The following is a 16,854-nucleotide window of genomic DNA, read 5'->3' as shown; positions in this document are numbered from 1 at the left end:
GTTTTCCATACCTTCGTGTGCCAAGTATAGCCGTCTTTCTGGGAAAGCAGAAATTAATTTACAGGCGGCTACAAATTTTGAAATGATAAGAAATAGTTGACTTGTGTGTCTTAGTCCTTTTGTGGCACTCGTACAGAATTAAACCCATTTATTTTCTTGTGTAACTTGAGTGATCTGCACTTCTTTACGAGGAAACGGCTTTATTTCAAGGTACAAAAAACCGACACGGCAGACTTATTCATAGGAATAATTTACAATACTTTAAATCAGAGCAGAAACAAATACAGACTTTATTTGTACATGAGGGTAGTTCATTGAGAAAACATGTTAATAAATGAATGTAAAATAAAAATAATTTAGGTGTTCTTTTTAATAAAATTACACAATTCAATGAAATAAATATAAAATATACTGTATATGAGCAGACTAGTGAAAAGGTGTGATGGGTACATACTCAGTTTATGCTGCCTTTTATATTGCTGTCTTTGTTTTAGCTTCAACATGATGCTATGAGATTAGAACAAGGAAATCCATTAAAAAGTAAAAAAACATAACATAGAATTGCTGCCGTTGAATTAACATTTAACCCACAACCCTATTATCTTTATACCTCCCATTCCTTGAGCTGTTTCTGAATTTATACTCAAAACCTCTACAATACTAAAACTGACTTTCTACATGTCTAAAATTAAATACTGTAGCTTGTAGGACTGGCAAAAGCTTGTTTGTGGCAGCTTATGTAATCAAGGACATGTGTTTTCATGGAAATGCATTTAAAAACTTGAACACCAAATTAACAATATACAAGACACCTCATTTCCATACATACATTTGCATTGCTATAGTTCATATACAAATTTAAAATAACCAACAATTTCTTAAACAGCTCCTAGGTACTGTATAACAAGCTGCCATCTCTTCAACTGTACGAAGAAAGAAACACCCACGGTAGGTAACGCTTATACCTCTTTTCTCCCAGAAACTTCTACAATTATTTGCACGTCTTCTTTTATTTAAGCGGGAACAATGGGGCTTGTTGAACGTGTAAATGATTATATCTGGAGAATATTTGTTGTGGTAAAATACCCAAAGGTTAAATGGACCTCTGCTGGGTCACACTGGATGTAAGATAAACATGAAGTACTTAATTCACCCGGATAGAGGTTTGTCTTATGGCACGGTACGGAAATATAACATTACTTTGAAGAATAGCTGAGTATTTCTTTAGGGTGTGCTGCCTAAAAGCAACTACTTCAGATCAAAATACAGTGATATGTGCTCAAATTAAACAATGCATCATTGTACAGCATTATGTTCTAAACTTTACCACAAGAGGCCACTGTAAAAACTGTGACAAATCTTCAAGCTGTATTATATAAACACGGTGAAACCTTTTGCAACCTCAACTCAAATATAATTCTTGAAAAAGTCTGGGTGAACAGTCTCTAGCAGCTTTGGAATTCATTTTCAGTAAAGGTTTCATCAAGACTACACAATCTTTACCACCATCATTATTTTAAACTGTTGACAAAATGTCTTTAGAAAAGTTTATCGTCTTTGCGGCCAGAACGTCTGACTAGGTTTACATCCAGGTTAATACTATTTACTTAATAAATTATTCTCATTTATTCTTAAACTAATGGAGCCTGAAAGAAAATCGATTCGCTAAATGAAATGTATGGTACATTTTGTTTAGCTAGTTTGAGTTCCAACCTATCTCTTACATTTTGAATTGTTCATAACAATAGAACATATTCAAAAAGGTAAAAGCAGCAGCCTGTATGTAACCCTAGTCACGGTCTGTCCAATTTCAGAATGAGACAAATGAAAAAATGTGCTGACGAGACGTAATTATGTGGTATAAAAACTCACAAAGAAGACTTTAAGTTAATAAAATAGTTATCTCATTGTAAATGTGGCCGAAGACGGTCAGCATCAAAATAATTTGACGTCTTAAGAAAGATTACATAATCACACCACTCCCAGGATAGTAAAATACATAAATATAGAAAAATATGTTATATATATTTTCATATATACTGTATATGCATATAAAACTAAGTATCAGAAAAAGAACATAGGATGTGTTAACATAGAAATCAAGTGAAAATACAAAAATAGTAAGAGCACAGCATTGCCCCTGCTTAGAAATCACAGCAGGTTGTACAGCAGCAAAGTTCCCCTTTATGTTCTTTGCAGCTATGGAACAGGGAAAAAACGGTCATGTCCTCTTAGCGAAGAGAAAATCCTGACGTGAACAATCTCTATGGACTTCACTCCAACTTAGGAATGGATCCTCGGTAAGGACGGCTTTAATTCAAGTGAATTTCATACTTAAATATTTAAAAAAAATTACAACAGAAGGAAGGTGTTACTGCATTTAGTTGTCATGACACCTTCTAGAGATGGGCGTCAGGAGTTCTCTTGCAGGAGAGTGTGTCAAAAGCAAGGTTAATAGCTAGGACTTCAGAGATATCAACACCAGCAGTAGGAATGATTTCTATTTGGACGGAGATCTCGATGTTGAGTGACAAAGAAGGCAGTGGGAGCTTAGTAACATAAAGGAAGTCAATTGAATTGCGTTTCACTTGAAGGGACCGCTCTCATTTTCACTACATCTAATATGGATAACATACCAAAGAGTTTCATATAAAGGGAAGAGGCCAACCATCCCCCAGTAAGTGCTGTGGCATACATCTCACAGAGCCATTAGTTCAATAAGGCTTGACTGGCAGTAAATGGTCACATATTTAATCTCCTACCAACTAACTCAATCTTTTTTCTTTCAACTCCAACTCTAGGAATCAGTTGCCCTGTGATTTGTTTATACTGCATCTTAACAGTTTTAAGTGCTAACTAATGATGGAAATAGGATGACATTTCGAATCCAAACAAATCACGTTCCAATTCAAAAATGTTCTGTTTCCAAATGTAACTGCATAATCATCAATGAATTCCAATTTGTGGAAAATAAGTATTCAGCTCTTTAAATTCTCCAGTGGTATGGTCACAATATACCAATAGAATCACGTCCAGCACCTGCATAAAACACCCTAGCCATACACACCTCATCTCAGGCCCTCATACCAATCGAAATGACTTCTAAACCAAACTGCCAGCACGTCAAGTGTTCCATGGATGAGCTTCAATGACAGCAAACTCAAGGTGCATCAGATTTGCCTCTTTAGAAGCTTATTGTTTATACCTGATGTTGACACCCTGTGGATGTGATGTATTCATCTGTTCAGTGGGCTATAGGAGAAACAGTAAGAAACACTGGTCTTTAAAAAAAATATCTAACAAAAGGAGTCAATTTCATCCAGCAAAGGCTTACATATCAATTCTGGCCTTACGAAAGTTTCAAACACAAATGAAAAGTGTTACTTCAAAACTCCAAAGTTAGACCACTGTCAGCACTAGTATGAAAGCCTTTACTGTAGTGTACCTACTGCTGATGTCTCACATACTAGAGAGGGTATTGACCACCAAGTCAAACTTTGTAATATAACCAAGACCGAAATATGAACAATAGCGCATCACGAGTAGAGGCCTTTATGAAACTGCATATGACTATAATGACTTAGGAGGTCAGGTATCATATAACTTTATAACTGCTAGTCACTCACTGACTTGTTTTTGACAATGTTCATAGGGGATTATAAGTGCAATAATGCATTATAATCATATACTATATGAAGTATTATCACAAGGCATGATACAAATATTGTAATTCATAATTGACATGGTCTGGCAAAACAAAACTAATAAGTGACCAGCAATTATGAAGTTATGAAGCATTTTGAATAAGTGCTTTTAACTATAATTGTATAGGGCTATAAGCTTATTATAACGCATTACATAATTATTTTTATAAGGAATTATAGACATGGGCAAAATACAAAGTGTTTAGCTTGAGATAAATCGAAAAATCCTCTTTGTGTTAGTATCCATGTAAGTACTCTATAATAATGTTATAGGATCACTTATGGGTCCTTTTTAAGGCAACGGCTTCAAAGGCTCATTGTACATTGAGGCACTTCCACATTAAGGTCATATGATTTGGCATTGGCTTTGCAAATAGCTTTCTGTCACATAGACTGCTTCCATCTCAAGTGTTATGGTTAATAATACAAGAGCAGGGCCTTTGCCGCCACATTAAGGCATGTGAAATACTTTTCAACAATGGAGTAAAAAGAAAAATCTCTGCTTACAGTCATGGAGGAAGGGTCACAGGGGCCCTGCTGGTGCTGGGGGGTCGGGGGGGTTTGCACAGTGCACAGACAATGTGTAAAAGAGACATAAAGAGAGAGACAGAGTTGTGATTGCAGCATAACATCACATCAAGCTTTGCCACCCCATTCCATCCCATAGTCTAACTACTGAGCGTCCTCTCAGTGCAGGGCGAGTGGGTTCAGGCCGGGTCAGAACCGGAAAGGACCAGGCAGGAGGAGAAGAGCCCAGTCCTGTCAACACTAGGACACGGTGGAGTACGGGTTGGGGCTGGAGTTGTTGCGGTGGGCGGACTTGACGATGGTGATGACGCTGGTGTTCTGCACCTTGCCCGGCGAGAGGGGCCCGCGGGTCACGGATCGGGCGAAACACTGCAGGGCCTCATACTTGGCTCGCAAGGAATCAAGCTCCAACTTCATGCTGGTGTTCTCGCGGGCCAGCTTGTTCACCTCGTGCTGGAGATCTATCTTTTGTCTCTCCAGCTGCTCCTTCTGGCTGACGCGTTTGATGCGACAGCTGGCGGCGTAGCCCCGGTTCTTCAGGGTCCTCCGCCGCTGCTTCAGCTTCGCTACATCATCCTTGGTGAGCCCACGCAGGTGCTGGTTGAGTTCCCGCACCGTCATGGCCACCAACTCGTCGTCGCTGACCGCCGGGGCATTCTCACCCTCCTTCTTGACCTGCAGGATAGAGCAGTGGATGAAGAACAGGTCGGAGCTTTTAACAAAAGGTCCACATTTCTCAAACTTCTCAAACACTTACCTTTAAAGCTTTGCTCGCCTTAAACTGAGTCGTCATTCCCTGCATGCGGACAACAGGCCAGAATCTCACAGAAGACACACTATGAGGAAAGAAAAACAAATAGTGTTAATTTAATTTCAAATACAATATATTACACATAGTGCCACATAGTGCCACATAGTGCCACATAGTGCCACATAGTGCCACATAGTGCCACATAGTGCCACATAGTGCCACCACTATGACATGTTCCCATGCTTTAATGTTCAAAAGCTCTTTTTCTCACACTGCCTGTGCTGCAGCACCTCTTTTCACCCTCTGTCTGAAACCAGAGCCCAGTCTGCTCTGATTGGTTAGCTTGCCGGCACTCTTGTGATTGGTCAATAACTTAGAGATGTTTTGGAAATGTCCCGCCCCTTAGCCTATCACGTACAATTTGTTGGAGTGCTAGCCAATAGAAGCGCAAGTGTTAATAAGTGATGTCATTATGTTACAGAAGTAGACAAAGGAGTCCAATTGAGGAGTTTCAATGTGAACTTTGGGGTTTTAGCCTTTGCCGACAACTACAGGAAAAGGAAAACCCCAAAAAGCAGGCCTCAATAAAAGCTACTCACATCTTTATGAATCAGCGATAGTTATTAATACTTCCGACCTAAGTAACAGATCTGAATACTTTGGCTACTGTCCCACACATTTTATTTGTATATTTAGATGTTCAACTTGGCACTCTGCCCTACACATTCACTTTCAAAGTTAACAACAACATTCCTAGGATGACGTCATGTGTCAATATTATGTTTGCATGTTAGGGCCTCAGATGACAGCAGAGGGCAGCACGACACCATTAAACCAAAGTTGAAGGAGGAGTGCCCTGACAATGTATTTCAGTAGACCAAGAGAGATTATAAACAGGCAACCTCTCTCCTCATCCTGCTCTGTGCTGAAGCTCTCCGGGCTTTGTCAGCTTTTTAAGAAAAGCCTCTCTGTACTCATTACAGTGAGCCACATGCTTTCCGGACTGCTCTCGTGGCCAACAAAAGTGAAAGAGCGCCGGGCTGTGATCCTGTGAGAGGCACACATCCTCCCCCCAGGCTCCATTTCAGGACCTGCGGGCCAGCCTGACTACAAGTGCACTGTTCCATGCTCGACTGCTGCCATGGAAACGCCCTGCAAATGGGCGTGGGAGTGTGAGTCACATGGTCACCAAAAGGGTAAACAAGTCTCATTCATAACCACAACACAGCCTATTCATAGTACAAATGAGAAGCACTAACTTGTGCTGATAACTTCAAAGGCATCCACTGTACAAACAGTTCCAGTTTATCTATCTGTTTATCCTGGGGAATCCAGTGTCATTTGGATTGTTTATTCCCCTAATATGGTGTCTACAGCAACTCTGCCTCCTCATCGCACTTTAAAACTGACGTCAGCATAACATTTACAGTTATGCTGATCTTTACAGGGTAGTTGATACGCATGTGGAACATTCCTGCAGATAGAGTGTCACAGAGGAATACTTTCCTTTATAGTCACTGATGTATTTTTGCTGCATGTGAGACAATGTAGTCTGTGGATTTGGGCCTGTGTCTCGCTGGATGGATCCTCTTACACTGGGCTTTCCTGAGCCGCTCCATGCCCTTATTTAACTCTGGCAGGATATATTTAGCCCTCAGTGCTGACACAAATTTCTGCCAACTAAACAAATTAACTGAGCATGCGATAGGTGAAACCTCAGAGGGCGAATATTCCTTTGCAGTCTTGTTGGCTGCAGCTTTCATGGGAGAAAGTACTCTGGGTGTGGCTGCTCTTTTTGGGATGTTTATAACATGTTTACATCCTATATGGGTGTATTGCTAATACAGGACTTTTCGGCTTTTGATTTGCAGATGTGGATTGCCGGAAAAAGTGCAATCGACATGAAAAACAACCCTCTTTGACTCTTTTATGAGACTTTTATAGCTTATATTCTACATATCTGTCTAGAGAAAGTGTTTTTGTCTCGTGCAGATGAACCTCAATAACAGATGAGACTACATGTAGAAACCAAACAGTAAAACCCAGAGCCACATAAACTCGTGTTTAGACATTAAGGGGAACATCTGCTGCTCTCTCTGGTGTCCTTCATACATTTTGCAAAGATTGCATAATTGAGATTTTTCCAAAGCATCAGATAAAGATGAAGAACTGCAATACAACATTCCTCGGCAGAAAGTTGGCCACAACAGCCTTACTTATGTGGTATTGCATCAGGAGGGGTCCCTGGGTATATCCCTTTCAAAGATCATGGAAAAGTAATGTGGCCCCCCCCCCCTCTCTCTGCACACAAGAGGCCCCCAGCATCAAGCAAGAGGCCAGGTTGTTTCCCTGGAATTCTTTCGGCATGTGCTTATGTCTTTGCAACTCAAAACGCATGAGAAACCAACATTTCTTTAAAACAGCAATTATATTACGCAGCCAAATCCACTGTTTATAACGTTGCCATTCAGAAAGAACATGCATATATCACAACAAGTCACAGCTTCTTGATATAGTCAAGAAAACAACTCTCACAAGGGTAAGAAAAGGAGTCTGGGAAAAAGCCTCAAAGAAAAGCAACAGATGGCGGGTAGAGAACAAAAAGCACATTCCTGAGTGAACACACATGTGCAAACCCTCACATGCACTGAAGAAGGATCCTTGGGTCTGAATCTGTCCTGCGATGCACTCGGCTACAGCGGGGGTGGAGTTCAGACTATCCCACTTGTAAAACAACGGCTGCGATATTTACAAAATGTCTGGAATTCACCAGTGTCTCACATCGTTCACTTGCCCGAACAAATCAGTGTGCACACGTGTGGAAGTCAGGACTCAGCTTCACTCATACACTATCTTTCATTTTTCTTTTTCTTTCGTTCTCATACAACCGACAATGTTTCATTCCTGAAGGCAATCCTCTGATGACTAATAACCACAAATGTCCTCATCAAGTTAATGTCATCAGTAAGTTATGGAAAAGTGCCACAAAAATGCAGAATAAAGCCGCCAAGGGATGACTCAACTCAACTAGGTGTTCCTTACGAAGGCTAGACGCACATGTATTGGTTACGATGTGTGTTATTTGATGTGGAAATGGTGTTTTCCACATGATGATGTTTTTGTTATTTGGGTTGCCAAGATTTTAAAAACACAGAACTAGGCAAAAACAATTCTTTACATGGGTACAAATCTGCCTTTTGTCAGAGGAAAAAAAACTCTTACAAAGCAAATTGATTAAGTATTGTATAGTAAACACTGTAGTCTGCATTTGAGTCAGATAATTGACCTTTGTACCACTTTTGCTCTGTTTATGCTGTTTTCAAAGTCAGGCATCTGGTCAAGTTCAAGGCTGCACTTGAGTGACAGAAGGTAACTGTGGGGCCCAGCCTCCTCCTAAAATAAACAGCATATCAAAGACTTGTGTGCTCATGCTGCAGTGATAAATGCAGAGCTGGCTTGTCTGGACTCATTGTTTATCTTCCCTTTTTGTTTGAACTAGGGAGCAGGTTAAGCAGAAAGCAGACATGTTGTTGCCCTTGACAGTCTGATACACTCCTCTGAGAAAGCTCTTGCATTTTTCTCAGGGAGGAGGGGAGATTTATTTCTCCACAGACTGCTGCGCTCTGCTCTCTGCTCTTTCTCCAGCGCAGCACATTTGGTGGGATATTATGTGAAGGAAATGGAGAGCATAGCTGAGCAGTGAGTCATGCTGTTTACTGGTAAAAGCGACGACCAGCGGCAGGGAATCACACCCTCTCCATCTGACGTTTCCTGGAAAATTCCGTTGTTTCACAGGAGGAAGGAAAAGTACAGAGAACCTTGGAAATAACTGGCTTTAACACCAGAACTGTTGTGCGGAAAAGGGAGGAGAACTCGCAAAAATATCTGAGCAAAGATATTCTCCCAACCAAGGATGTTGGGAGTCAAAAAGAATTCAAGAATGCACAAGAAACAAGGACGTACCTGTCCAAAACTACCTGGAAACCAACAATATGTGAATAATAGGAAAGTATTAGAGCTGTATCAGATCACATCCCTTACTCCCCAAAAAGATAAATCAAAGCAAAACAAGACTTTTTGACCATAAAAGCACTATCAGGATTTCAGTGATTCTCCTTCAAAACAACAGTCTGGCACACGTGCAGATAGACAGACAGGATGTAACAGCAACGCATACATTCTGAATGCTGTGGAGCTACAAAGTGTTTGTGTTTGTTGCTGTCAACTACCAACTTGAGTCACGGTGTAATCAGGAAGTTACCAAAGGAAACACATCAACAATTGAATCCGCAAGTGAGACAAATCAAGGAATTCCCAAATAACACGACAACCCCACAAAATAAATAAATAAATGAGTAATCCTGACACTTGCCACACCTCTGTGCATAATGAGGTGAAAGCAGCGGGGTGAGATTGGGTCACTGACAGAAAAGCAGCGATAGGCAGGATCACAGTGGGTGGCAGAGTGAGCAGTCTCAGACACCATATAACTGTCAGGGAGTCACTTTGGACGGACCACCACAGCCTGTTCACACACTCGTCTGTTATTGCCTGCATGCACTCTGTTTGGCATGTTCAGATGTGGATAAAATCACTGGCTTCTAAAGTCAATAATCTAAACCTGACATATTTTTTCCAGTGAGAGGAGCAAAAACACATCATGGTGAAGTGAACCCTGTGAGTCACAGCATCACAAACCACAGCTATTTCACTTTCACAACACTCAACCACAGGCACATTTTGCATACGCTTTCATCACTGGTGACCAGACCAAAACAGACATTGTATATGTGATGACAAAATATGCTTTATCCTATGTTTTTAAGGGGAATTTCTCCCCATGTGCCTTGCTACTGTCACACACCAGTCTGGTGGTACAATGAGTCAGCCACGGTTATTTCTCCATCTATAAAAGACATCATCACTTTGGTGATTAAACCACATGTTAACCTCATGACAGGGGAGAGGAGTGCACCCACTGCCACTGCCGGTCTGAAGCACCCACCCAAAACAACAGTGAATCACAAAGGACTCTCAGACATTAAGTCTGTCACCATCTAAGTGACACAAATTGCTCAAAGACAAATATTTTCCAAATACTAATCACAATTGCCATAAAATCTGACAAGTCCAATTTTCTCTATAAATTAACAGCCCAAATGAAAGTGTAGGTTTACAAGACAGTCGGGAAGTATTCTTTCTGAGATAACATTGGGTTATTATATATATGGAGTAGTAATTGTAGTACTATTATGTTAATTGTGCAACAATTAATTGTACTCATGTCAAAAGGCTCCTTGTGTTCAACCATAAAGATGTATGTAGTTACCAGAAACAAAGATAAGATAAAGCTTCCTTCTTCCAGAGTGATTTATTGTTTGTGGAAATGTGTGCAGCCCCTGCTGTGTATTGACTGCTGGTTTCTCCTGAGGAGGCCACCCAGCCCCGGTGGTCTCCCTCCTCATCGTGCCCTTTGTCCCACATGTCTAAAATGCAGACCACGTGTTGTTTCCAATGTCAAAAGTAGGCTGGTGTGTTGCACTATAGCAGTCTAAATTAAACCCGCGTTGAAATGAGCAAGAGTAGCAGAATTGAAAAAGGGGTGTGAGTGTTTTATATGAACAAGTATAAAAGCAACAGTTAATTTCACTTCCTCAAAACTAAATCTCAATCGAGTGACTTGTAGGCTATGTATGGGATATAAATAAACAAACAAAAATCACTTATTTTTTTTTAAAGAGCGTTTTGTAAACAGTAGCCTGACTCTCTAACACATAAGTACCGTTGTAACTGTAACATGAATTTACCTCGGGAAATTAAAGTCAGATTTATTTATATGAAATGATTAATATTAATATTTTTAAAACGGTTAAAAAAACTTTTTCCGTGCATGCTTCAGTTATTTGTTGTTTAATTTTTATAAAAGGGAGTGCCCTACACAGTTTCACTAATTTAGTTAATTAATCCATTTGACTTCTTTTTAAATATGTAGTGTGTACCAGGCTGATTCAGATAAAAACTCGGCACATAAAAGTCACACACAGAAGCAACGAAATAAGCAATTGTTTCAACTCTTATTATGATTTTCTTATGTTATGTTTTTAAACGTATTTTCCCAATTTAGCTCTTCCACGCGACTACACAGATCTCTGAGACCTATGGGGCATTGTGTTATGTTACTCTACAACACGTGTCCACGCGCCTGAAACAATCTACTAAATCAACATCAACTTTCATAACCCGGATCATAAACGTATCCTACGTGACGGGCGCGTGTGGCCATCATAATCCTGTCTGCGTGCTCCAATATGTCACCGGGAAAACTTCAGCAATTAAAAAAAAAGTGACTTCAAAACATCTTACTAAGGGAAAAAAACATAAACTCACCTCTGTGTACGCAGATATCTGTGGACCGTGATGAGTAAAAAGTGGCGGAGCGGGTTTCGGATGGAGGCGGAGGACTGAGTTGACACAGCGGGGATAGAGCGTCCAGCCAGCCGAGGATCCTCGTACTGAATTAACTACAAAACAACAACAATGTACCAACATTCCACGCTCTGCTTCCGCAAGCACTCACGTCACCGATTCCTCGTGACCGCCCCCTCCATTCATGAAAATAACTTTCTGCTGACGTCAGTCTGGGAAGGGGGTGGGGGGGCTATGGGGGGAAGCCAGAAATAGAAGATAGATATTGGCTGGCTACTGCTTTTGCTTACTTTACAAAACGTATCTGTACAAAGTCAGCTCATTTGCTATTAGACAAGAGAAAGGGTTTTAAAAGGAAGTCATGAACTCCCTGAGTGTGCTGACCCTCCCCTGTGAGTAAACTCCTTTATGGTCAAGTCTACTCTACAAGGTATTCAAAAATGTGCATTGACTGAGAGAAAACAGCGACCTCCTCCTCCCTCTGTCTGACTTTCAGCAGCATTCCTTTCCTGAGGAAAGTATGTGGCGTAGTAGCTCGGCAGTCACAGGATTTCTCTTAATTGAACTGCTCGGCTGCCAGTACCGTCACAGGTTATTCTGGGTAATTAAGTACTGAATGTAAATATGTTAAGTCAGGAGCCTTTTAAGGGCTGCTGCACTCTTATGGGTTTCCCCTGTTCATTTATCCGAAGACCTCAGCTTTGAGGTTGCTTCAGACTATAGTGCCTGTTAAAAACAGATGCCGTGTGTTTACACTATAAACACTGTGGGCTACACAGTTCAAACAAGGATTCAAAACAGGAGGGAAATGCAGTTTCACATGTTTTTCTGCTGACTGGACCAAGCTGAATTGGAGCAGATGTTTACAAAAAGTAAAATAGTCTTCTAGCAACTGCCTGGTTAATCATAACCTATTTGTGTAATAATACTGTTGTGAGATGTTGCGTGTATGTGCATTTGCAGAAATGTGAAACAAACATTTGAAAAACAGTTTAGATCACATCATATGGAAAAGGGGTGGCAGAAATTAATTAATCACATATGTATGCTGGTTAGTTTCATTAGTAGGCGAGTACAAGATCAAATTATTTAATAGAGAGAATGTCACATTATCTTCTTTTAAAAAGTCTAGCATGACAGAAAATCCCATCACAATGAAACTGCATTGCTCCATTTGCCAAATATAGACAGACATAAAGTTGAACCAAGGACTCGTGGTTTAAGACATCAGGCTTTCTAATTGCCTATTCAAGGCCAAAAGTAATGTTTATTATTGCATCATTGCCATGATGGTTTTGTGTAATGGTGCTATGTTTAGCAGCTAGAGACACACAAGAGGAAGTAGAGAGGGACACGAATAAAAAGCACAGACATTGTCTCGGTTGCATGATGTAGTGATGTCCCTTTGATAAAGTTTGATGAGTCAATACATGAGAAATGTTCAGTTGGATGTTGCTGGTGTGACTAGATGAAATCAAACTTTGCACACGTAATGTACCCCACTTTTTTTCCTAAGTACTGACGTTAGACACACATCACGCTTCTAGCGAGTCTGACTAACTCCTGAAAAATCCTCTTTTGTACCTTGACTAAGTGCCAGAAACCAACCCGATCAGAGTGGATTTGTCTTCCTCACATAATTACCAGCAAGTGACTCAACAACATATGGAGGTATTTCATTGAATCCCATGTGGAATCAATTACTTACCAGAGATGGTCTTGGGCTGATTTTTATCAGAATATTTTGGCGTAAACAGCAAATAATCTTGAATCAGATTAAGAACTTGTTTTGTATTCTGGTTAGTTAGTATCACATCTGTGTTGACCCCGAACAACAACACATAATTTTCTCTGTGTAGCCTTCCTGTAATGAGTTAAACGCAAGCATGATTTGTAGAAACATTTTTCTTCTGCTTCTGTATTTTCTAAATTAAATGAAACAGCTTTATATGCACCAGGAATAATTTTGAGATCAGGTTAGACATGAGATTACATTAATCTAAAATTGATTTTAAATGGAGATTAGAGAGGAGATGTGAACATGACATGAGATTACATTATATTATACTATCTTAAAAATGTAAGGAGATGGGATAAAACAGCTTTACCTGAAACATTGTGACATCACTATGTAACACTCCTTTTATTGCCTAGCACTCAAACAAATTGTACATGATAGGCTCAGGCGCGGGACATCTTCAAGCGGTTGACCAATTACAACTGAGCCGGCCAGCTAACCAATCAGAGCAGACTGGGCTCTGGTTTCAGACAGAGGGTGAAAAGAGGTGCTGCAGCACATCAGAAAAATAAAAACCTTTTTGAACATTAAAGGTTGGGTAGGTCATTTTGGAGAAACCAGCTCGAGATCGCTAGAATTTGAAAATACACAGCCGGAACAAATCTGCCACTTCCTTATAGAGCCCCTCCTCCAACACACACGAACGCGCACATGACCAATGAGGGCACGAGATAAGTTTGTGCACAGATGGAAGGCTGACAGGCAGGTAGGACATCCAGTTATTTTAGCCGGGCCGGCTAAAATGATTGGTCGTGCTTTTTACAGTACTACGGCTTCCACAGATGACATCTTTTTATGTATTTCTTGTCAAAGCACTTAAGATATTCATTGCTATCGGGAGTATTCCATGGAATATAACAAAAAGTGTATCTCGAGCCGGTTTCTCAAACTTACCTACCCCACCTTTAAAGCATGTAAACATGTCAGAGAAGAGGCACAAAAACAAATATGTACCTGAAAATGAGCATAATAGGGTCCCTTCAATAAGATTGGATAAGATAAAATGTTGAGTTAAAATGAAATAACATGAAACTGGAAAATTTGATTGAAATGGGATAGTATTCACTTTTCATCTTTAATCTAGAGATTAAGCGTGCAGAAACATGCCTCATCACATACAATTTCATATTACACTAGATTAGAAATAGGATTTAATGGGACTACATTAAATTACTGTAAATTTGAGATGAGACAATACAATAGAGATGAGATTACATCAAATGAAATTAGTTAGGCTCAGATAACATGAGATTAGAGATTAGATCAGATAATATGGGATGAAATTGGATGACATTACACCAACTCTTATTTTCACTCTGATGTGAGAATAAAAGGAGATATCAGATTAGATTAAATTAGGAAAATGAGATTAGATTGAAGATTAGAATAAGGTTAGAGGAAATGATATGAGATCAAAACAAGCTAATGAGCCAGAATCAAGACTTTGATGAGGTTTATTGTGTGTGAGATGCCAGCAGTGCGGAGGGAAAGTCTCTGATACTCCTGTCAAACATCCAGCTGCTCAGTCAACAGCACACCACCCAATTACTGTCCATCTGGCAGCAGTGTACAGAGTTGACCTGAGGTACACCCATTGTGTGTAACAAAATAAAAACAGCTAACCATGTGCGGCAGACTTGTCGGTGTTTTGTTAGATCAACAAACTGTGGGGTCTGAGTACAGGCAGTTTAGGATTACAGGAAGTAACTAAACTTGCTTCTTTGTGACTCAGACTGTTGAACTCAGAAATGTGATCTGGCACAGAGAGGCCCCCTATTGTAAGAGGACATGTTTTCTTTTCTTCTAAATGCTCCAAATTATTAGTGAGTTAAAGGCAGTTAATCGTCTTGCTGATTGAAAAATACATCATAAAAATAAGGAATGATGTCACTGCTTTTTAAATGAATAAAATAACACATAAATGTATTGATCACCTTTTCTTCTTCTATGTGTTCTCACATTGTTCAGGAGTATCTATAACTGAGGCGTGGACAGCTGCCTCTGGCACAGTTCGGACCAAAGTAATTTCAGAAGTAAAAGGATTGTTTTCGCAGATCCGTAGACTTCCCTTATGACACAAGATTTCATTTGGAACATTAACTGGACATTCCACTGACTTCACCAAAATGTGTTTCATATGAAAACACTTTACGTAACCCGGCTGGCAGCTTAGGGCTGCATGGAAAGGAACATGGTGGGGTTACAGTAGTAGTGATGGCACCGGCTGTTTAACATCTTTTAGTTCTGTAAGAATGTGGAAAAATATTTGATTGTCAAAGTAAAAGTTTGGGATTTTGAGGACAGCAAGCTGTAATAGTGCAGCTTGTACACAAAGTAGTTGAGAGTGCTTAGTAATGTTTGAGGAATGAACAAAGAACTGCCGCTGACCATGGGTGGGACTAAATATGGACATTATTAGGGGTGGTAAAGCTTTGATGTTCTGACTTTGTTCCCTTGAGGCATAGACTCTTTAAAAAGTGAAAACAGCTGGTTGAACATTTGCATATTGTAATTCTCAAAAACCTTGCATCTACATAGCTTTACTTTTTGACTCACCATCACATTATACTTTAAAATGTTCTTCATGACTAAAGACTAAAAGAATCTGCATCCTGTTCCCTTTTGGACCTGATGGTGTGCTAGTGCCTGCTGTGTTATCTATATTATAATATCTGTACTAAAATGGGTAAAGTTATAATGAAGTGATTATTTTGTCAGGTGGGTGGGCCTTAATAATGTCCTAAAAAAATACTTTTATTTTTATCATGGCTGATTATTCTGTTTACATTTAACTTTTGTTTTGATTGAATTATTATTTATGTATTTACCCTAATGATAAAGTCTATGTAGAAACCTCCCATCCTGCACTTTAAAGGTCCCATGTCATGGCCATTTCTACTGATCATAATTCCATTGTTGAGGTATACTAGAATAAATCAATCAATCAATGTTTATTTATATAGCCCAATATCACAAATGTTACATTTGTCTCAGTGGACTTCACAGTTTGTACAGAATATCAGTATGACAATACGACACCCTCTGTCCTTAGACCCTCACATCGTACAAGGAAAAACTTCCAGAGAAAAACCCCACCCTGTGTTCAATTTGTGGTATTGCTCAAATTCAAGTGAATTTAGTGCATTCACAGGAAATGAAAGTGAATTTAGTGTATTCACAGGAAATGAAAGTGAAACTAGTGTATTCATAAATAAAAAAGTAAAGTGGACAAAGTGTACTAATATGGAGAAAAAAGTGAATCCATTCATCAATGTAATAAAAGAAAAGAAAAAGAAACAGAACAAATATATACCAACAATCGCCATCATGTATAATCTTTTGTGTTTTATTTGTGCTCTATTAATTCACTTACAGCTCCAAAAACTAATGCAGATGTAGGCTTGCACTTTTCTAAGATGATTTTATACAATTCGTTTTGTTTTTAAAATAATTGATTTATAAATGATTGTATGGGGTAGAAATGTAAACTTGTCTAAATCTGTAGTTAAGTGCAATGATAAAAAATGATGGGGATCAAGATGATAATTGAGATGGCAAAATATATCTTGACACCGACACTAGTGATAGGGAACATTTTAAACAAACACTTACTGAAACAAAAACATTTAATACAGTCAATAATTGTG

At 39.4% G+C, this 16,854-nt stretch overlaps 1 protein-coding gene across 1 annotated transcript; it reads right to left on the bottom strand.

The window, feature by feature from the left end:
• Window positions 1-266: 266 nt before the first annotated feature.
• Window positions 267-11,532, bottom strand: mafk (v-maf avian musculoaponeurotic fibrosarcoma oncogene homolog K). Its single transcript, XM_034142832.1, is given in 4 exon segments — window positions 267-4,907; window positions 4,990-5,068; window positions 11,371-11,477; window positions 11,479-11,532. Coding segments are annotated over 4 exon segments (675 nt in total). The 3' UTR covers window positions 267-4,472.
• Window positions 11,533-16,854: the final 5,322 nt, after the last annotated feature.

The sequence above is a fragment of the Trematomus bernacchii genome, unplaced genomic scaffold, assembly GCF_902827165.1.
Source record: "Trematomus bernacchii unplaced genomic scaffold, fTreBer1.1, whole genome shotgun sequence".
NCBI classification, from domain to species: Eukaryota; Metazoa; Chordata; class Actinopteri; order Perciformes; family Nototheniidae; genus Trematomus; species Trematomus bernacchii.
This window is presented reverse-complemented; position numbering and strand designations above follow the sequence as displayed.